At 45.4% G+C, this 22,498-nt stretch overlaps 1 protein-coding gene across 3 annotated transcripts; it reads right to left on the bottom strand.

Annotated features, from left to right (window-relative positions):
- Positions 1–765: 765 nt before the first annotated feature.
- On the bottom strand, positions 766–21,531 carry PPP4R3B (protein phosphatase 4 regulatory subunit 3B). Of its 3 annotated transcripts, none has more exons than XM_071446259.1 (16): positions 21,061–21,531; positions 19,674–19,729; positions 13,506–13,604; positions 12,421–13,041; positions 9,447–9,524; positions 9,178–9,294; positions 8,449–8,565; positions 7,960–8,091; positions 7,447–7,549; positions 6,784–6,825; positions 6,376–6,534; positions 5,581–5,750; positions 4,442–4,581; positions 3,807–3,970; positions 3,168–3,370; positions 766–2,487 (listed from the first exon to the last, which is right to left on the bottom strand). In XM_071446259.1, the coding sequence occupies exons 1-16, from the start codon at positions 21,200–21,202 to the stop codon at positions 2,392–2,394; spliced, it is 2,439 nt and encodes an 812-aa protein (XP_071302360.1). In that variant the 5' UTR covers positions 21,203–21,531; the 3' UTR covers positions 766–2,391. The 3 variants fall into 3 exon arrangements, with proteins under 3 accessions (XP_071302360.1, XP_071302442.1, XP_071302284.1); XM_071446341.1 differs by having other exon boundaries at positions 3,168–3,292; positions 3,807–3,991; positions 21,061–21,530; XM_071446183.1 differs by having other exon boundaries at positions 3,807–3,991; positions 21,061–21,529.
- Between the last annotated feature and the right edge of the window lie 967 nt (positions 21,532–22,498).

Here is a 22,498-nt window from a genome sequence, read left to right as displayed (position 1 = left end):
AGGGCAGATGGAACCAGCACCGAGGGGTGACAGCCCCAGGGAAAAGCCAGAGAGAGCTGGGTCTCACCTTCTCCTGGGATTGCAGGCTGCTGTTTAACAGGATATCTACTGCCACTTCAGCCAGTCCTTTCCTAGGAACTGTAAAAATTCATGCCATTCTTGGTTCTGCTGTGAAGCCAGCTCCTGTTTGTGAGTGTTGTTAAAGCTCCTGCTGCACTGCAGCAGCGTTGGCGCTGTGAGGAGCAGAGCAAGGACCAACACTCCTTGGGAGTCCTGGGGAGAACTCGGCTTGGGAGGCTCTGAAGAGAGTCAGGAACAGGGGGTCCATGCTCCAGGTGATGCCTCTTCTGCTCCTCAGGTGAGTGAAGGCACATCCCAGGTACCTGCTGCTTTCATGGCCTGGGCACCTTCTTTACTGATGGAGACAGAACCCACTGGGAGGCAAAGCAGCTCCAGAGTGAGTGCACGAGGATGGTGCTGCAGCTTCTTTACCAGCAAACACTTCCTTGGCTCTGGAGCTGATGGCTGATCCCTCAGAGTCCTGTTCTGGGTGGCCTGGAGCTCTCTGGGGACACCACCACTGTCCCCAGGTCCATCAGAGCACCTGTGTCTTGCTCACACCTTGGGAAGAGCTCACCCACTCCCTCTGGGATTCCATCCAGTGCTATGGAGATACTTCTGAAACCTTAAACAATATCCTACAACAGCCACATTGAAAAGTCTGAGTTCACTTACCATGGGTAACAAACCAAACAAAAGCAGTAATTATGGAATTACAGGGTCACATTTTAATTCCTGAATTTTACAGTTCAGCATTAATATCACCACATGTATACAAATGGTGTAAAACAAGTACAGTGGTATCTTTAATACAAAATAAACTTCTGTTTTATGGAAAAAACTATACTTCATATCTACACAGACAGCCCATCTTTTCCAAACAAGAGCTAAAATTAAAACTAACTACAAAAATCTCCAAAACAGAGAAACTGCTTCAGTTTAAACTATTCCAGGAGAAATGGACCCATAACACGTATTACAAGAGTGATCTATGTGGTGGATTGCAGCTGGTTCCATCTTGAACATCTCTGACACAGTCGCTGGGAAATCTCCTCTCACTCAGTCATGATCTCAGATCACATATGGGCAAACTAACATTAAAATATTTACAGTTCATGTGCTGCTCTTGAAAATAAAACCTGGACTGTTTGCCTCTGTCACCTTGCCATGAGCTCCCCTATTCCTGTCACAGTTCACTCACCTATGTGGAATGTGCTTTTGTGTTTTAAAAAAGCAGCTTTTGTACCACCCCAGGTTCAGGTGCTGCTTGTGGATTCCATCTCCGAGCCCTCAAGGTGTTCTCCTGGCAATAATCCTGTCTTGGTCCAAACTGACTCTGGTGTTAAAATGCTGCTCAGTCCATCACTATGAAAAACCTGTGAGTGTTTGTTATTCCCACCTCAAGCATGCGGCTCCCAAACAGGGAAAGAGCTGCTCCAAGAGGAGGCAGCCCCTGGGACACCATGGAGCATGTTGGAATTCAGGTTCTGCCCAAGCTGAGGCCAAGAGCTGAGGGATGTGCTGGGTGCAGCCCCACTGTGACACGAGCAGCTCCTGCAGACCCTTGGGAAGCCTCTGCTCCTTGCCACAGGTATTTCTGCACGTCTCACTGACAAAACAAGCAAAACCTTCCATTTTGAATCCAGCTTCCATTCTCTCCTCTTGGAAAATACAAATTAAAACTTATTTTAACTGTTTTAAACAACTCAACATGCACTATAACTGCAGCGTCCCTCCCTCCAATCATGAGAAATGCAGTTTAGTTGGTAATAAATGGTCCCAAAATATGGATTGTTCTTATGCAAACAGAGTTAGTTTTCCCTTAAATTTTTTTTAAAAGAGGCATTGCTAAAAGAACACAACTGACAGCACCATTACAAAATTAAGATTACTGGGTTCAAAATTTAAGCTTGAATTTTTTTTCCTAGTTCTGTTAAACAATGGGGAAACCCTGCAATATTTTTAAAAAAGTGTTACCATACCTTTCCCTCCCCCTTTCCCTCCCGACACCTGAGACTTTCCTTGCTGAGAAGCCATCATCCAGGTTCTGAGAATACTAACCCACCTTTTTTTTTAATTTTTCTTTTTTTTTTTGACAGCCTGAATGGCAGACTCCTTACTTTCTAGAAAGACATTAAGTTCCTTGGAAGATTTGTGTTTACAGAACTAACCCTTTCTAGCTGATATACCGAGTTTCTTTTGCTACTCCTTGTATTATCTTATGTACTCATGGGAGAAAGCTTTCTGATTCAGATTCTTTTTAGCTCTTAAAACAGTTGCAGCATTTGAAACCCCATAATAAAAGTTCTTATTCCAAAGTTTTGGTTTCTTTTATGAACCCAGACGAGGTCTTTTCCTTGGAGATGTTTCCTCCTCTTCATCATCATCTTCATCATCAGGATAATCCACTAGCCCAACTAGACTTCCCTGCCAATTAGAAAAAGGAAAAAGGAAGTTTTTATATTGAAGAAGTACCTAGAAAGGTGCAAATTTTGAACAAAACCTCCAGCCAACCCATCTAGGGCACTCCAGCCTTTGGCATTCCAAGTCCCATTTGTCTGGAAAATGGGTATGAACCTCAAACTGCAAAATGTACTGGAGCTTCCTCACTGCTCTGGGTCTGGATTGGGAAGTGTTTAAAAACCACTTCCAGCTCAGTGGGACAGACAAAAAATCCAACGTGCAGCTGACATCCCTTTGGTGCTCAGCCTTAGAGAGGGCAATCAGTCCCTGCTACACTGTCCTGCAGTGCTCAGGAGCTCCATGGCTGAGGATTCCAATAATGCCCAGCTCAGTCAGGCACCACCCAGGGCTCACTCACTGCATTTGCCTCCTCTAAGCCACTGGGCAATTCCCCAGCCAGCAGGGCACTAACAGAGTTCCCACAAACCCCAATGTCCTGTGTACATCAGATACACAGAGCAGCAAGTGAGCAGGAACAAAAAGCAGAAGCAGTGAAACGATGCAGAGGCTGTGGGGCCAACAGAGTCTAGCCCCACTGAGACCTGCCTGGAGCAGTGAGGGATTCACTGCAGGGCTCAGGGTGAATTTATCCCCCCAGGGAGGTGCTGCTGTTGCCCTGGACAGCCCCACACGAGTTCTCCCACCTTGGGGGCCGGCACCGCGGGGCTCAGGGCCGTGCTCTTGGAAGAGGAGCCGTTGGAGCTGGCTGGTGATGTCTGAGCTGCCACGGATTTGCTGTTTGCACCATTCGCACCGTTAGCTGCGCTGGCTGAGTGGGAAAAAGTGAATTTGAATCCCCCAGCTGAAGTCCTTTTTGGAAGATTCTCTTTGTCTTCACTCTCCTTAGCTGAGGGACAAACATTGTCACACTTAGGTATCAGCTGCACACCAAGGAGTACAATCCACATCACAGTGCAATCGCAGGAGACAGCCAGCAGGTATTTTGGTTCCAATTCTGCTGCAATTCTCAGTTCCCCAACCAAGCCCATCCTGAGCCCACCAGCAGCAAACCGAGCAGGGCCTGGATGCTGAGGGCATGGGGACGTGGCTCACCTGGAGCACACAGGCACATTCAGAGTCCTGCTTTTGGATACCATTTAAACTCGTTACTTTAATCCTAAACTGGCTTGTGAAGACACATTGGGATGTCAGGACTCAATTACATGGAACACCCTGTGCTGCTGCTCGAGGTACAGAGCACAACCACGGGTTACTTTGGGTGACACTCCACAGATCTGCCATGGAGCACTTCCAGTGCCAACAAGCTCAAACAGAGTAAATACCTTTTTTAGTCTCCATAAATTTCTCATAGCTATCTGGAAAATCATCCTCCTGTTTTGACTTCTCAACTGGAGGTACAACAGCTTCGCCTTCTTCCTCTTCATCTTCATTGAACCACATTTCTTCATCCTCCTCCAAGGCTCTGGCATCCCTGCGGAATCTATTGCTACGCAATATGGATGGGACACTGTAAGAGACACACAGGGATCCCAGCTTGGCTGCTGCTTCAGGCTCGGGATCACAAATGCCTCCAGAGCTTTAGAGGGAACTCCGTGCATTTGAGAAGGCAATGCAGCTCCAGCTCTGCTTCTGCCCTCACCCCAAGACTCACCAACACCCCAGCTGATGAAGAGCCTGACTGAATCCCAAATCAGAGTGACAGAGCAACATTTTGCTCTTCTCTTAGAGACTTTTCTGAACATAACATTTATTCCACTGGCCAACATCAGCTCTGCAACACTTGGCCACAAGGAAAGGCAGATGGGGCTTTCCTCTAGTCCAAGAAGTTTTCACCAAGAATGAAACCCAACCCCAGTCCCAGCCTCCTGCTCCTGCTGCCCTCTGGGAAAGAGAAAAGCAAGGAGAAGAGCACAGCAGCAGCTCCTGCCAGGCTCAGGGCACAGAAACTGGGGCCCACCTGTTCAGCTTCTGGCTTTGTCGGTCCTTTTCCTGCTCGTATTTTGTCTTCAGTCCCTTGAACGTCTGAACATACTCAATAGATTCAAGTGCATTGTAGAAGTTTTCAACTATATGTGCAATAAGGGACTTAATATCTTCCTGCAGAAGAACAAAACAGGGTTTCAGCCTCAAATGGGCACAAGCAGAAGTTCAGAAAGCTTTTGAGTTTACTTTGGAAAGTAACTGATTTCTTGCCCAGAGCCAAAGCATTATTGTACAGCATTACACAAATGTGAAGCGTGAAATCAGATTTATCCTTAATAAAAGATACGAGATTGAGAAACAATTATTAGGCTTCCCATAGAAATAGACAATGGATTCAGCAGTGTCCCAACTGTATTTGTGACACTTCTGTTAAACCAAGATCTTTTATTCTTTTATGTAGGAGAGCTGTGCCCTGTCCTCCCCACAGGCTCCAGCTCTCCCCAGTCCTCAGCACCTACAGCAGCTCATGTGGGACCAGGAACCTTTTGGTCAGTCTCTCACCCTATCAGGCAAATCCTACAATTCCTAATGTTCTTCTTGCTGGGAAAGACAGTAGCTACCATCCTACAACAAAACCCACCCTTCACTTTCACAGACCACAAAGCCTCCCACACATGAAGGAACTGGCAGCAGTGGCTCAGGAGCTGCTGCAAGTCCTTTGCCAAGAAGCTGGGTGCTCCTGTGAGCACTGTCCTTTGCCAAGGAGCTGGGTGCTCCTGTGAGCACTGTCCTTTGCCAAGGAGCTGGGTGCTCCTGTGAGCACTGTCCTTTGCCAAGGAGCTGGGTGCTCCTGTGAGCACTGTCCTTTCCCAAGAAGCTGGGTGCTCCTGTGAGCACTGTCCTTTCCCAGGGAGCTGGGTGCTCCTGTGAGCACTGTCCTTTCCCCAGGAGCTGGGTGCTCCTGTGAGCACTGTCCTTTCCCAGGGAGCTGGGTGCTCCTGTGAGCACTGTCCTTTGTGCCAGGGAGCTGGGTGCTCCTGTGAGCACTGTCCTTTCCCCGGGAGCTGGGTGCTCCTGTGAGCACTGTCCTTTCCCCAGGAGCTGGGTGCTCCTGTGAGCACTGTCCTTTCCCAGGGAACTGGGTGCTCCTGTGAGGGATGCAGCTGCACTCACCACTCGGATGAACTCGAAGAGCTCGATCACAGCAGAGTTGAGCAGGTTGTAGCGAGTGCCGTTGTCCAGCAGGGCGTTGATCACGGGCTCAAAGAGGTTTCCCTTGGTGATGTAACGGTTGTAGAATTCATCTTTCAGCCCGATTATCCTCCTCATAAAGCGAAGAGCACCTGGGGGAAGAAAAATTCAAGGAGTTAATAACCACACATGCCTTGTGGAAAGAAATGAAACCCCTCATGTTACCCAGAGGAAGATAGGCCCCTGTCACAGACACATTTTATGAAAAATGTTTTTGCCAGGGTTTTTTCTCCTGAGAAGCTGAGAGGCCTCAGGAACAAAATGATTAACCAATGGTTATCTGCTGCTGTGGAATGCAACAGGTGCATCTGGGATTGGTCTCATGTGGTTGTTTCTAATTAATGGCCAATCACAGTCCAGCTGTCTTGGACTCTGATAGTCAGTCACAAGATTTTATCATCATTCCAATTCTTTTCTATTCCTTTCAAGCCTCCTGATGAAATCCTTTCTTTTATTCTTTTAGTATAGTTTTAATATATAATTTACTTTTAATATAATATATATCATAAAATAATAAATCAGCTTCTGATACATGGAGCCCATATTCTCATCTCTTCCCTGTCCTGGGACCCCTGTGAACACCACCACAGGCTCCCAAACCCAGAGCATTGCAATCTCACCCACATCCATTAACACAAATCCCAAGTGTACGCTGAACACCTTCCACACAGCCCCACCATGCCTGGAGGAAGGAAATCACAACAGCTCCATACTCACACAAGGCCAGAAATGTGTGTTTTGAATTCATCAATACCAGCACTCTTCTTAGCAAATCTTTGTTCATAATGTAATTCTTGATGTGATATGTGTGGTGTTCCACACAGAAAGTAAGCAGCTCCAAAATTAAGGCAAGTAGTTGTGCTGTTTGGTAATTATCTGCAAGAAAAATTAACAATTTCAACTTTCAGTAGCAAGGCTGACTAGGAAAAAAACCCCACTAACTTCAAAACAGATGAAAATGTTCCTTCAGCTTCCAGTCATCTCAAGTGAATCAAAGCTCCTGCATCTACTTCAGTAAAAAGTATTAAAAGAAATAAAATATGGGCATGCCTAACTTTTTTTTAAAAGACTACCATACACAGCACACAAGACAAGTTTCAAAACTCAAAGTCAATTCAGACTTACCAGGACAAATTGTATTACTCTTAGTGGATCCAACTACTGCATCTGATAAAAAGAAAACAAAAACAAAAATCAGAAAAAGATTTTCAAAGCTTTAAAGCACTGTCAAGATTTAAAAGATCAGGAAAAACAATCAATTCTACCAAGTGGTCAGACTTTTCATCAGATCAAACGTTTGTGAGCTACAGGGACATAAACACACAGCAGGAATGCAGCCAGGTGAGATTTCTGTATTTAATAGTTTTAAATCCATCTAGGTGAAAAAGTATAACCTAAACCTTGAAAATATGATACAGAATAAAAGCACCAATCCTAAATTTTTCAAATAATGCATTAAAATGAGTGCATTTTAATTTACAGACACTGCATTTGAATTACAGACACCCTCTGCTTTACAGGAAGTATTTTTTAAGTGCAATTAATAATTATATATTAGCATGATTAACATCAAGGAAGTGCATCTTGCACAAAGCACAGCAGCACCCAGAGCTGCAGGGAAGAGCTGGGAGCTGCTGCCCACAGAACCCTGTCCCTGGGGGAGCAGCACTTTTCCACAAGCACATTCCCAGCTGGCATCTCAGGCTGATCCCTGGGACCAGCACTGTCAGTCACTGCCAAACACTACAGGCCTGAAAGGAAGAAAAAGAAAATGGAAATATTCAGTACCTTTTTCACATTTATCCTCTGATGTATTGGCCAGAAGTGGAGCAGTGAGAACGTGCATACAATGGTTGTAGAAGAAATTGAGAAATTCACTCTTTTCTGTTTTCTAAAAGAAAAATAACTCTATTAAACACTGGGATTCATACACAGGCTTTTAAAGAAGAAATAACAGTAACACAGGAAACAGCCCATACAGAAATCTACGGGCTCCTTCAGGTCTGTCTGTATATTTGTTGGGCCTGCAGGACTGTCTTTGCTCAAGGTCAGTTTTTGCATTTTGGAGGAACTCACCATCACCAAAAAATCCCCACCATGCAAACATCTACTGAAAAAACATCAACAACTCAAAAACTTTGACAAAACTTTTGTTAATAAACACCTGCACAATGGCCCAAAATGGAACCGTTGAGCTTATTTTTGGCTTGTTTAAATTCAGTATCAGAACCAACACAGAGAATGTCAGGTTTTCAGCTCTGCTGACACAGTGCAGCATCTGCACCCCCCACACCTCCTTACATTGGCTGTGGCCAGCATATTCTCTGGGTCAATCAGAGTTCTCAGCAGCCCCATTAACTGAACAGCTCCACCGAGCTCCGGATCCGTGTCGCAGATCATCTGCTCGATGACCACATTGATGAGGAGGATGTCCTGCAGAAAAATCCCAAACAAACACACCACCCAACTGTTAGACACACTTTCAAGAGTGGAAAGCAATTTCCATAGGCCCTGTAATTTTTTGAAGACAATGTTAAATGAAACTGAAGAATTGAGAGTTGCATTTGGATACAGAAATTCTGGCAAGCACAGCCCTCCACACCTACAACCCTTGTTAGTCAGATTTCCAAAACTGTAAACTCATACAACAGCAACATGCTCAGAAATTTTTCTATATTTTGTTTGTATATTAAACCTACTTTTTCCTGTACTTCTAGAGGTTTGTTTTGCTGTTTTGTTTGTTTCCTCCTTGCCCAAAGACTCAACAAACTGCAAACCACTGTGACTTACATCATCACTCTGCTGGGCCTCTTGCATCACAAATTCTCGGACCATGGATGGGCTAAATTCTACTAGATAAGAAAATATATCTGTAGCAGCAGATCTAACTTGCAGATCATCCATTCCCTAATAGAGAGAGAAATTGATTAGCAACAACAAATTAAGCTGGTATTTATTATCAAGTAAAGCTGAAAGTAATAGGTAAGTTTTGACTTTTGGGAACATCTCATTACCAGAGTTTCTATGAGAAGCACAGTAATAGGGTTACAGAAAAACAACAATAAACCAGCAAAATGAATTGCAATGTTGAGGCAGCAACAGCTGCTCCAACCACAGGAGTGAAAGAAATTCTGTTTTCCCACTGCTGATTAGGACAGATTAATCTGCTAACGACAGGATTATGGGATCTTTTGGGAGGAACCAGCCAACAGTTCAAGATTATCTAAAAATACTTCTTGGGCCCTGGGCCAGCAACAACCACAACAACAATCCAGCTGCATAAAGAGCCTCTGCCAGTTTTTACAGCCCCTTGTCCCAAGGACTGTGCTGACCACAGAGTGAAAATGCCCAGAGCAGCCAGGTCAGGCACTTCAGAGCTGGGGGCAGCCTCTGCACTGGGAATGCTCCAATCAACTCCCAGCACGGCAAAACTGACACAGAGGGGCTCAGCAGAGCCAAAACTGCCTCAATGGCTGTAGCTCTTCTACTTGGTTAAAATTAGCTTGAAGTTTCACTCACCATTACAATTTCAAGAGCTGGAAGAATTCCCAACTTTGCCAAAGTTTTGAAAAACGCATCTCTGTTCTGAGGTTGTAACGTCTGAGAAAAGGCGCAGAATTCCTTGAAGAAGTTCACCTGTTACACAGGGAAAAAGTAATTCGAGCATTTGGGTCAGAAAACTCTCTGAAAGGATGAAAGAGTTACATTTTGTGGCAGAGTTTGTGTGCTGGCTGATTGTACAGAACTGACCCAGAGCCCTGGAGGCAGCACAGGGGGCTGGCACTTACCAGTTCACACCGTTTGTCATCGTCTGTAGCTTCGTCTGTCAATTGTGCAAAAACTTCTGATAAAAACTTCTCATCTTCCTGTGTAACACACAAAAGGAACACACCTTACTTACACAGAGCCTCTGGAAAACAACTTCCATCCCTACAGGAGCCAACCCTGCAGCAAGTCCAGCTCTCCATCCAATTCATCCCACAGAGACAATGCCAGAGCACACATCCAGTGGGATCTCTCCCAGGGCACTGTTTCAGCACTCGCTCTGAGCAGCAGCAGCAGCTCCAGGGGAGCAGAGCCAGGTGAAGCTGAGCTCAGTGATGGTCCCTAAAACTGCAACTACAAAGTGCCAGCCAAGGGACAGCTTTGCAGCCATGTCCCCAGTACCTTACTGACAATAAAACAACCTCTCCCACTTGCACGTGCTCTGTTTTGCCAAGCTGGGAAACTTTATGGACTATTACTGGATTTTCACATTCACATCCTCTGTTACCAAGAGATATTTAAGTATACACAGGAACAGCTCACTTCTTGCAAAGCATTTCAGTTACCCCATAAGGTCAAGAGGTACCCAAAACCCAGGGTGAACATCAGCATCTCTCAAGGGCTCAGGCACTTTCTGCCCTTTGGTTACTGTGCACTCTTTCACATTGAAAATAATGTTGGAGTTCTCTCAAATTCAAATGTTTCTGTTACCTTTTAAAGACAATATAAATCTGACAGCAAACAGTAACATGCTACAGCTTTACAAAATTTTGCATCACTGTACCAATTCAACCCAATAAACTTGTGCATTGAACAAAAATGAACAGAACAGCAACATTCCAATAAATATACATGAACTTGACATTGCAGAACATAGAGTGTGCTTACCTCTCTATTTTGCTGTGTGCTGTCACTAAAATCTGTCTGCTTTATTACAGTAACAATACAGAAGTTTTACAGTTACAGCGATGCCAACCAAAACCTGGCAAACCTTTTCCTGACAATTTTCAGATGTGGGGATAGAAGTGCTTTACAAACAAATAATACCTGGAATCAACATCAACACAGGGAGTGCCACATACACAGATTTAGTAGTTTATTTTAAGCTTTGCTGGCTTAAACAGCTTAATTAAGCCTGATACAAAAAAAACCCAAACCACACTACAACCAACAGCAGATAGAGTAGAAAATCCCTACTGCAGAACAGCTGAGCACAGAAACATCTCCTGCTTGTCAAGGGCTGCTGCTCAGCCTATCCTGTGTCCTGAAGCCTGGGATGCATGGATGGATGGATGGATGGAGGTTCCTTTCCCACGTGGCTGCTCCAGCAGCAGCAGCACTGGGCTCTAGTGCTCTGTGGCACGTACAAAGGAGCTTTGCTGCCTGGCAAACACAATCTGCTGCTGCTCCTCTAAACTGCCTCCTCCCTGGGAGCTTTGCCAGTGTATTTAGGGTAACAGGATGTCCCATGTGTTCCCCAAACCCAAAGGAGCTTTGGAGCTCTTGTGCCCAACAAGCTGATTTACACCACAGGCCTGTGAAAGCAGTCCTGGACCTGAGGCCCCCATGATCTCAAGTGGGAATTTTCCTCAAGTGTGCTGTAACATCTTTTCCATGTGTGCTTTCTTCTCAACCTGTAATTCTCAAGGGTCAGCATTATCTGTGAATCACCACACATCTCATTTATAGGCTATAGAATCAGCAGGCAAACCTGTGTGCACATACTCCATCCATGATGGCAAACCCAGCAAGGAACTGTCAGAGAATTTCAGATCCTTCTGCCAGGAGTACTCGAGGTAACAGCAAATCAAAATTCTCTGTTACTGCACAATTGAATATTCTGTAGAGCCCCAATGAAAAAAAAAAAGAATTCTATAGACTTAAAAATCTCTAAATGCAAACAGGACTGTGGTCTCAGGAGCATAACACTGAATTTATTTTTAGTTTTTGAAAATATATGCAAAAGAATTTAAAGGAAAATCTTTATTTGACACAAAGCTAATAATTTTGCAAGAGGGATTTCATTTTTTGTTTCTTTCTGCCATTGAGCCACAAAGATAGTAGAGAGAAGCCAAATAGCATACTCATGCAATTCTCTGCAATTACTCAGCTTTATCTTCCAGTCCTCTATTAAACTCTTTACCACATTTCACCCATATCTGAACTCATCAGTATATTCCATATGGATATGTTATGTCTCCAGTGCCCCTTTCTTTCCACTATTTTTACTCCCCTCCTCTTTTCCTCAACTCTTGGTGTTTCACAGAGGCTCTCCACACTCACCCCAGGAATATGGGGTGAGTATGTGATGTATCCTACACAAATGGACCATTTTTGGACACAGATAATCAGAATAAAGCCACTTGAGTAGCCAGGAGTTTGCACAACACAGCACCAACTGAAAATCCCAAAAAGCCATGAATTCACTGAGCTGTTCACTGAGGCCCCTTCCAGGGTCCCAGCCACCTTGGAGCCTCTTCTGACTACAAAGTGTGCAGGACAGTTTTCCATAAAGTAACAGCTAGGTTATTTATTAATTAATACTTCTGGATATCTATATGAAAAAAAAACCCCAGCAACCAGTTACTTAATCTTTAAGACAAGAGGAACATTTGAAATTAGTACCATGATGTAACAGCAGTGTGACAGGAATGGTTCTGAACATGCTCTTTTGAATCACAGATCCAGAATTTGTCACAAAACCAGCACAATACAACAAGTTGCCTATTCTCTAAATACCTACACAAACTTGATCAAAAATTGTATGTTGCTTGGGAATCAAGGAGAAAAATCTTCAGCTTTACAGCCCATTAAAAAATATTATTATACTCACCTGAAATGTACCTCTTCAAAATACAAAATCAAAGGTATCAGAGAGCAGGGCAAGCATTCAAAACATTGTGCAAATGACGTGTGTGATTAACTGCAATCCATTCTGAAACTATAGCTACAGGTACCTACAAACAATCCATCTAGACCATATGAAGAACCACTTACCTGCAACATACTGACAATCTCAACTTTGTTGAAGAAAATAAAGGAAGTGAGGGTAGAAAGAAAATTCTCTTCAAAAACAGATGGTGTCGGCAAGATGATGTCCTGAATATACTGTACCCTGTAAGTCTGGTGGATTTTTTGCCTGAGTTCAGAGTCTGTGATAGGAATAACCTCCTTAAATTTTGCTGTTTTGGTCAAGAACTCCCTGTGCCGTTTTGGCTGAGCCAAAGAAGGATCATACTCGAGGCATCCCACCACATCCATAATACACTCGTCAGAGAACATCACCTCAAACAGAGTTGCTTTGTTGAGGAACAAAATCCCTCGAATAATTTCATACAAATGATGCAAACCTTCGGTGTTCTCTAAATTCTCACAGACTTGGAAAAGCTGCAGCAGTTTTTTAATGTAGCCTTCGTTCTCCAAGGCCAGGGCCAGCTTTTCCCTACGGATGGGTGAGGAAAGAACAGAGGTAACTAGGTCAGCAATCTCTTCAAGTTTGTTGAGTTCACAAGTAGGAAGGTCAATCAGAGGACTGGTTTCAGGCATTTCCTCGATGTGCTCCTCTTCTGACTCGATCAGGTCCTGCGTGACTTCCACTGAAGGATCCTTACCCTGAACCTAAGGAAAGAGTGCGCACAGTTACTGTCTGATCCCAAAAACGAGCAGGTCAGGAACCAAAGAAACAACACATCCCAGCTGCAATGGGATCTGAGCTCTCTGGTTCTTACAGCACACTGGCAGGTCCAGTGCACTCCAACAAGTGAGAGCTGCTTCCTGAGGCCGGCTGGGAGAAGGACAATTAAAGCTTGGAACTCTGGCAGTCCCTTTCTAATAAACACGATCACACCAAGAGCCCCAGAACACCGACCACCTGAGTCTCACCATTACAGTGATTTTTCAAAGGCCTGACATTCAATCATAAGAACAACTGCTGCTCTAAGCAGGGGCAATTTAAGACCTTGCACAGAAAAGAACAAATATTTGCTTGCTTTACAAGCAGGTTTAAAAAGGATGCACAAATACATCAAGTCACAGAAGACACTAAAACACCTGGAAAAACAGCATGTTTCAATTTACTGTACCTGGCAGATTTTTTCCCAAATTTCATCACAGCCAGCTTTCTCTTGAAAACTCAGTGCTAAATCATAGTTCTCTGCTTCTGACCAAACAATCAGGGTGTCCTGTTTGAGATAAAATCAAGAAAGTAATTGTTTCTGAAACAGGTCTGCAGTACATATTAACCCCTATTCCTTTAAAGCCAATGTCTACAGAATAAATAATTTTTATTAAAGTTACACTTGTCAAAAAAAAGCATAAAACACTGAAATATTTTATCACCTGTTCTGCTATACATCAACTTTCTTTCTTGCTATTTTATGACCACTACCTTACACAAAACACATTTAAAGATACTATTTTTCATATCCAAGCCACTTATGATGGCATTTTTCTGCAAGATACATTTTTTGAGCCAACAGTCTTGAAATGGGAATGCACACACTAGATTAAGAAAACCTACAGTATAACAGGTTAAGCATTTTCATATTTAGTAAGACAGAAACAAATCCCCTAAGATTTCAGCTTTCCCCTCAAAGCATTTAAGACAGCCCTAGCTAAGTGAGATATAATGCCTAGCTAATGCTCAAATATTCCTTTCTGAATTAAAAGCCATATAGCCTGAATAATACAAAACTCCCAAGTTCCTACTAAAGTAACAACCATCTTGCCAGTTATTTTCATTTGAGCCAGGTTTTTCTTCCCTACTGCCTCCATCAATTCAATTTGTGCACTTGCACAGCAGACCTGGAAGTTTTGATGGAATTTCTGAACAGGCTAAAAGGTTTTTGGAAGAGGCTTTATTAGGACACTTGCTGCTGTCCTGTAAGGAATGCAAGGCTGCACTTCAACATTCAGTTGAATATATATTCCAGACAATACAGAGTGGTTGTGGTTTAACCCAGCTGCCAAGGAAGTACCAAACAGCTGCTCACTCACTTCCTCCCACCACTGGGATGGGAAGGAGAATCGGGACAAGGTGAAACTTCTGTTCTTGAGGTAAGAACTGTTTCAAAAATGAAATAAAGTAAAATATAACAAGCAGTTATAATAGATAGAGCAAAAAAAAAAATAAAAAGGAAGGGGAAGAAAGGAATAAACCCTGACAGGTAAGTGATGCTCAGCACCACCTGAGCAGTGATTGGCCCCTCCTGGCCGCCCCCCAGTTTATCCCTGCCCCTGTTATCCCAGGTGTGGAACATCCCTCTGGCTGTTCCAGGTCAGCTGTCCTGGCCAGGTCCCTCACAGCTCCCTGGGCAGCTCCTCACTGCCAGAGCACGGGGAACTCACCAGTCCTTGACTGAAGGGAAGCACTGCTCAGCAACAACTACAACATCCCTGTGCTGTCAGTGTCAGTCTCATCCTAAATCCAACCACAGCACTGCACCAGCTGCTGGCAGGGAAATTAACTCTGTCCCAGACAAAAGCAGGAGAACAGTTCCCCATCCTACAGCAAACTCATCTTCATATAAAAACATCCAAACTAAGCAGCTCTCTGCTAATTCTCCAGAATATTTGATGAGCTCCAGCAAAACTGTTCAACATTCCAAGCCTGGCTTCCACAGTTACCACAGATGTTGAAATATTGAAGTGTTTTTTAAACACTAGCAAGATCTTGCTTAATGGTCAGTAAGGTAATTAATTCCCATATTTACAACATTCAATTTTCACCAGACAACTCATCAAGGCTGGTTAGGTCTTTAGACCACTTTTAGTGAACACAAAATATTAAGAGTGGTATCTTTAAGCTCAGCAAGGAAACCCAAAGAAACACCTGATGATATTCCTTAGGAAGCTTCAGGGGCAGTAAGTTTGTAAATGCAGTTATGTGGGCTTACACAGGTCAGGGAACATTGCTCTACTTCCAGGTGTGAGGGGACTGACATCAGGGAAGGACTGCTGGCATGGGACAGCAGGTTCCCCCTTCCATCAGCAGTTATTTGGAACACACACATCTGTCTCAACAAACACGGCCTCCCAGCTGCCACAACTACCTCTGGAACACAAATTAACATCCCCAGCACTGATGCAGCATTAATTCTTCATTTCTACAGCAATCCTAATTCCTCAATATCCATGGGGAGTTGTATATCTTGGAGGTTTTGGCTTTGCCCTTTTTTTCTTCGAAAATACAGTTAAGAATAACATCACCATTGACAAATGCCTACCAATAGATCCATTTCCTTCTCCCAAAGTAATCACAGGCCACATTAAAAACAATGGAATTTGCACAGACAATTTTCTTCCTTTCTTACTGTTTTACACATTTCTTTAGAGAAACAAGATTTCTCTATGTGGAAAGAACAGAATTCAATGAGTGAACAGAGTTCACTGTGGTTTCAGCACTGTTGTGAGTTGTTTATTTATATTACAGTGTCCTATATTACACTTGCACTTTTCTCCTACAGAGAAATATTAATAGGGAGCCTCTCTGCTGTCAGGTTCCACTCACAACTGCTCCAAGTGCTTAGAGCTGACATGGTTTTCACTCACAGCTGTCCCCCCTTGTCTCCAGCTCAGGACCTCTGGATCTCTGTATTTACCTTGTGCCATTTCAGAGTCAACAACTCAGCTGGGCTTCAAGGGAAAAATAATAATTGTCAACTGCATGCACTGAAAAGCCTCATCAGCTCCCTGATCTGGTTCTTGTTCAGAGATAATTAAAAAAATAATTCTTAAGTACAATTTGATGGCTGCTACAGAATTCCAAATCTGAAATGTTTACCTTGAAACATTCTGTGCAAGTACTGATGCCCTGACACTCAGCATCAATGCACTGCAGGTAAGCTGAGCCTCAGAGGTGCTTCACTGAACAAAGCAGGACACACACACACTCAGCAGCCCTATTCATAGCCCAGGATGATTCAAGTAAGAGAATTAATGCAGTAACTTAAAATGACTCCAGGCACTCAGGGACTGCAGTCAAAAATTTGTGAAAAATCTCCAGTTACTGAATGGTACTTGTTACAATCTGTACTGCCCACACAAAGCAGAAGTTATATAAGCTTTTCCAAAAATATTTCAGAAAGACTGAAAGATGGTTTCAACAGAAAAGAATTGTCCAAAACCAATATAAGACGCACTCATCTGGCACACACTTCCTGCATGACCTCAGACAACCCATGAAGAGCAGACAGACAGACACCTTCCAGGCCAGGCTCCACCACTCCCACCTGCTTAGAGGCCATGCTGCTCCATCCACCAGCAACAGCAACGTTCCTTAATTCACTCAAGCACCAGTAAAGATCAAAAAAGATTAATTCTGAACAGAAACCAAAACTCAGAGCTGTTCAAACCCTTCTCCAGTGCTGGTGTGCACAGTGTCTGCTACTCCACCCCGTCCCCATGCCAGCAGCAGTGCGCTGCACAGGGAAGCAGATGGGGAACACGTGGGGAGAAAACGGATCCAGCAGGAAGACATGTTTCAACTGACTCAGTCACACATCTAACCTGCCTCTGGATGAAACACCAGCGAAGAAGCCCTCTGGCAACTGCTGGGGCTGGCTTCAACAGCAGCCCTGCAAATGTGTTCAAGCCTGGCCACCAGGAACTCCTATTCTGCCTTGAGCAAAGCGTTCTGCTGTCACACAGTGATGGCAACTCTGGGCAAAAGACAGGATCTGCACTCGAGCTTCATCTCAGGGCTGCAAACAGAGCACACCTAAGCAAAGGTAACAGCAGAAGGCAGCACTCCCAGTAAGGATTTCTGCAGCAGCTCCACATCTTCCAGCCATGGACTCTCTCTCCTGCCAGTTCTGCGGGGGAACAGTAACCTCAAGCAGAGGCTGAAACACCAAATGGGTGTGGTGCCAACCTTTAAAACCACTCCTGCCAGAGCCTCCAGAACACATCTGAGCCTGCCCTCTGGCTAACGTGGGGCGTCCAGCAGAGGTGTGTAACTCCCAAAGCCTATGCCCCAAAATCCAGGGGGACCTAAAGCTCTTCAGCCTCTCATGTTCTTTGCATTCATCTAACTAGAGATAATTTGCATTGTATGTTGAGCAGCTTGGCACCTGTCTGACCCATCCAAGCCCAACTTCCCTTGAGAAAGGGAAAGTCGTGATGAGAGTGTGCCCAACACCTGGACACAATGAATTCCCCAGGAACCACAAACTCGACTGGAGCAGGGAGGTAACAGGCCTGTCCTGTTTGGGGTTAGTCAACAGCTGCAGCAGGACTTGGCACTAACAGTGCAATACTGGAAGTCACAGACTGATGCACAGCACCGAAAAATCAGTGCTGGTTTCCTTTTTTCACAGGCCGCTGTTACGCAAACCACAATGAAGCGTTAAGTACCCTCTAAGTCCAGTCAAGTCATTTACATGACAGATGTGCAGGCAGGGCATGTTTCTTTGCCATCCAGCTGCACCACCCTGCAGCTTTCCCCAAATCCAAGACCATCAACTCCCCAAATCCAAGACCGTCAACTCCCCCAAATCCAAGACCATCAACTCCCCAAATCCAAGACCGTCGACTCCCCCAAATCCAAGACCGTCGACTCCCCCAAGTCCAAGACCGTCGACTCCCCCAAATCCAAGACCGTCGACTCCCCCAAATCCAAGACCGTCGACTCCCCCAAATCCAAGACCGTCAGCTCCCCCAAATCCAAGACCGTCGACTCCCCCAAATCCAAGACCGTCAGCTCCCCCAAATCCAAGACCGTCAACTTGAGGACAATGCTCTGGGTCAACTAAAAGCTGCACGAGGTTTTACAAACCTTAAGGAGCAAACAGTGAAGAAAAAGCTTTAGGTCACATGGACACAAAAGCATTAGTATCAGAAATACAAGCCAGCCAAAATAAACCTCAGCTTGAGTGTTTTTAAATTATGATCTACCTTTTCCACAAGAAAAATGGTAACAAAAGCTACTTAAGTCACTCGAAACTTTGCTACCAATTAAGTAAAAAAGGCCTACAATTAATCAGTTGTAGTTTCAGGAAACAGGGTGTGAAGGGAAGCATTTAAAAACTTTACAGCAACAAAATCTGCGTTTGTATTTCACTATGTATAGGTTTCCTCCATTAAACAGGAAACAGTTCAAGACTCCTGGCTTCTGGAGCTCTGCAGAGCTCCTTCCTCAGCACGGCCCCGCCAAGGAAAGCCTCCAGCCACCAACCCCTAGCAAGTGAAAAGCAGAAAGCACAGCAAACAGCCCCCTGGAAAGGCTGGCCCAAAACCCCACCTCACTCCTAACCCAAAGCGAGCCAACCAATGCCCACAAGATAACAAAGTCTCCTTCTCAAACTCTCACACTGTAACTTGTCACTATAACAGAATCCTCTAAGATGTTATAGATGTGTCCCTCTGTGACTTAGGAAGAACAAAATTACTGTTTTCTACAGCGCTGAAACACTCCTGGATACCATAACGATAAAGAACAAGTATCAACCACTGGAGGAACAGAGACTCTACTGTAGAACAAAGGAACAGAGAGAAAAAACTCCAGAAAACCCATGAGAACAATGCGGGCAGAGACATCAAAAATGCATGCTGAAAAAGGGAAAACAATAAAAGCAGAAGAGATTCAGTAAGCTGATTTTTTTTCAGTGGATGAAACAAAAATAACCTATTAACACAGCTCCCAATCGTTTTACTTTGTTTAGCAAGAGGTTTACCCCTAGGAAAGGTAACTCTCACCATGGCTTGTGGCCTTACCTAGGACAACAGGAGCTTTCAGGGCTTAAAATAAAAACTAAACAGCAACAACAAAGAAAGGAGTCCCATAAAGGCAAATTCCTTCATGTTATTTCCAGAAAAAGAATTCAATAAATAAATAAATACACTTCAACAGAGCTGGTCAAAGTTTTGCCTCCCTAATACTGCAATTATTTCAGATGGCCTGACACAGGAGACAAAAATTACACATACACGTTTCCAACTATCCTTCCTGCAATGATTTCAATATTTCTCCAAATTGCATATATTATCTTCAAAGCCTGAAGTCTAAAATGTATTTTTCTAGAAGACTCACATATTAATTTCTAGAATGCGAAGCGTTCAGCACCTACAGGCTTCTAAGAAATTTTTCACCTCTAAAAAACACCTATAAATTCTTTCACCTATAAAACCCACCATCAATAATTGCACATCCTCCTGCATTTCCTTTTTTCCTGAAAAAATGCAATTACTCCAAGTACAAAACAATTCCTCAGCACCAGCAACCACAGAAAGCAAATCCTAGCAATAATACTTGCCTGCTGTTTTTGATATGCAGTATTTGGATTTATCTTCGATTCTAACAGTAGTGAACCTGAAAAAGGTATGAAGAGAGATTTACTGAATCCAACAAAACAAACATCTCCACACAACTCACACCACTGCCCACGTGCCAGCCAACAGACTCTCAGCTTAATCCAAATCTCACAGAAAATCCACAAGAACCACCTCCTTTAAATATAATTTCCTAAAATAAGCCAGGTAAAACAAAATTCAACAGGAATATCCCTATTAAAATACATTTTTCTCTTCTACTTTAGTCTAAGATCCACTGTAGCACTCTTTTTTCCTGAAATCTGATGCAAGAAGCAGCTTTTTTAGTGGTCTTTTAGGCCAACTATACAAATTCCAGCAGGTAACGTGCTGCCCAGCATAAAAATGTTTTTGTCCAGAGAAGCCACGTGGGCCACTTGCTTTTATTCCCTTCAGCTGCCCTTCAGAAGTGAATCATCCAGCTACTATAAACGCAGGGACTTCATCTTGTGTATGCAAGTAGTGTATGTCTCCTGGCAACAGCTCCGGAGCAATTTATACCAGTCTTAGGTGGTTTATTTAGCACATTAGCACCTGTCGGCTGACAAAGTGGGGAGCACGTACCTCCCCCCTACAAAAAGGACCCTTTAAGGTGACTTTAAAGTGCAATAAAACACAAAGGATGCCACCCGACCGGAACACAAGCAGGGAATTCCTGAGGAGAAAAAGAGCAACAAACAAACAACTTTTTTCACAGCAGTAAGGAAGGGAGGAAAAGAGCACCTGAAAAGCAAAGGATATTGCTCTGAAAGAGAACAAAATGTCCTCACACGTCACGGCTTCAGCTCTGTTCAGGCCAGTGAGCTGCAGCTGGCTGGGGTAACAGCATGGGGCTGGGTCAGGGGAGGTTTAGGATGGATATCAGGGAAAGGTTCTCCCCCAGAGGGTGGTCGGGCACTGCCCAGGCTCCCCAGGAAATGGTCCCGAGGCTGCCAGAGCTGCAGGAGCGCCTGGACAACGCTCTCAGGGACACGGTGGGATTGTTGGGAGCTCCGTGCAGGGCCAGGACATGGACTTTGATGATCCCGATGGGTCCCTTCCAGCTCAGCATATTCCATAATTCTATCAGCTGGGAGGGGGAAAGTCTTAAGACCACGGTAGCAAACGCTGCTGTGGCTTGTGCGGTAAGGAAACTCCACACGATCCGCAAGATAAGGGAAGGCACGGAGAGTGGAAATAATAACAATAACAACAATCATCCTCTGGGGTGTCCCAAGGGAAGGCACCACCAGCCGAGCCCGGCGATGGTTGGGGGCGGCCCCGGCGGTCAGGGCCCGGACCCGGGCGTGGGGCGAGGGGAAGCGGCCTGGGCAGCCCCGGCCACGCTCTCACCGTCCGACTCGGCGCGCACCAGCAGCGACATCCCCTTCAGCCGCTCCACGTAGCTGGAGGAGACGTGCCCGGTGCCCCTGTCGTCCCATTGCCGATCCTCGTTGAGCGTGTAGACCTTCACCCGCCGGCGGGTGTCCGACATGGTGCAGCCCCGGGCCCGCTCCGCCTCCGCGGGGGCGATGGAGCGAGGGCGCCGGGGAGCAAGCGGGGCCGCCGGGCCGCTCAGGGGCACCGCGGGGCCTTTAGCGCGCCGCTTCCCATGGCGAGTCAGCGCCGCCGCGCCCCGGCCCGGGCCTCGCTGGCGCCGCTCCGCCTCAGCAGCTACTACAGCGCCGCCGCCATCTTGTAACCCGGCTCGGGCCGCCTTTCTCTTCCTCCCCGCCCGGGCACGGGCTCCCCTCGCAGGGGCTACGGCGGCCGCCCGCTGCCGCCGCGCCGCCGACGGGACGGCGGCCACAGGGGCGGGGCCGCGGGGCGGGGCCCGCGCGAGCTCCCTCACGGCGCCGAGGCGGGAACGGGGAGGGGGCGACAAAATGGCGCCTGCCCTCACTCACAGCCGGGTATGGGCGCAGCGCTGCCTTTGAACGCTCGGGGCTCCTAGAGGGGGAATTGGCTCACATGTTCCCCCGAAAAAACTTAATTTTGTTTTTTCCTTTTTTTTTTTTAAAGTCTGTCTACAAGCTGGTGCCACCGCTGAGGAAACACACGCCTCCCTCCCTCACGCCACAGCAAGTGCCACCCACCGCCGCCACACAAAAACGACGGGCGAGCTCCACTCCCCGGCCAGGGTAAATTTAAACGGCACACGCAACTGAAACAGTTTCAATTTTTAAGACGAAAAGGTGTTCCCTGCATCACAAAACGGCAGAAAGGTTAGTGAGCGGCATCTCCTTACAGCAGCAGCCATACTGTAACACGCCGTCTGTGCCTGCTTTGTACATCTCCACACAAGGCTCGAAAGCCAAACTGAAGGTGAAGCTTCAAAAAGGACAGAAATGCGCTTAATTAGCCCTTACAGCGTACAGTTTAAGACGGATCACTTGCCAAGCATTGTGGAGTCTGTATACATCTTAAGTTTTCAACGCTAAACACTATCTACACGTTTCCTCTGTACTACAAATAAAAAAATAATTACATCTCCGTGCTTGGGTGAGAATAGGGAAAAGGACCCCAAAGTGCTCAGGGAGTAAAGCTGTGTGAAACGGGGAAACTGGGGACGAGGAGAAGCCTGACTGTATCTCCAAACCCAATTTCTGAGGCTCTGAAGGGACGGAGGACAAGTTCTCCTGAGGCCAGGGTGTGCCCCATTGCCAGACAAAGCCAGACTTTCCTGGCTCTTGCCTCACGGTGAAAGCAGTTCCACCGGTAGGGCTCCTATTCACACGACTGGCATTTCTCTGCTCTCAGGTTCAAATGAGGTTCCAGAGGAAGGGAAAGA

The sequence above is a fragment of the Agelaius tricolor genome, unplaced genomic scaffold (assembly GCF_023055355.1).
Source record: "Agelaius tricolor isolate 1412-34295 unplaced genomic scaffold, bAgeTri1.0.p SCAF_1, whole genome shotgun sequence".
Lineage (NCBI taxonomy): Eukaryota > Metazoa > Chordata > Aves > Passeriformes > Icteridae > Agelaius > Agelaius tricolor.
Note: the sequence above shows the minus strand (reverse complement) of the source record. Positions and strands in the feature narration are given on the sequence as shown.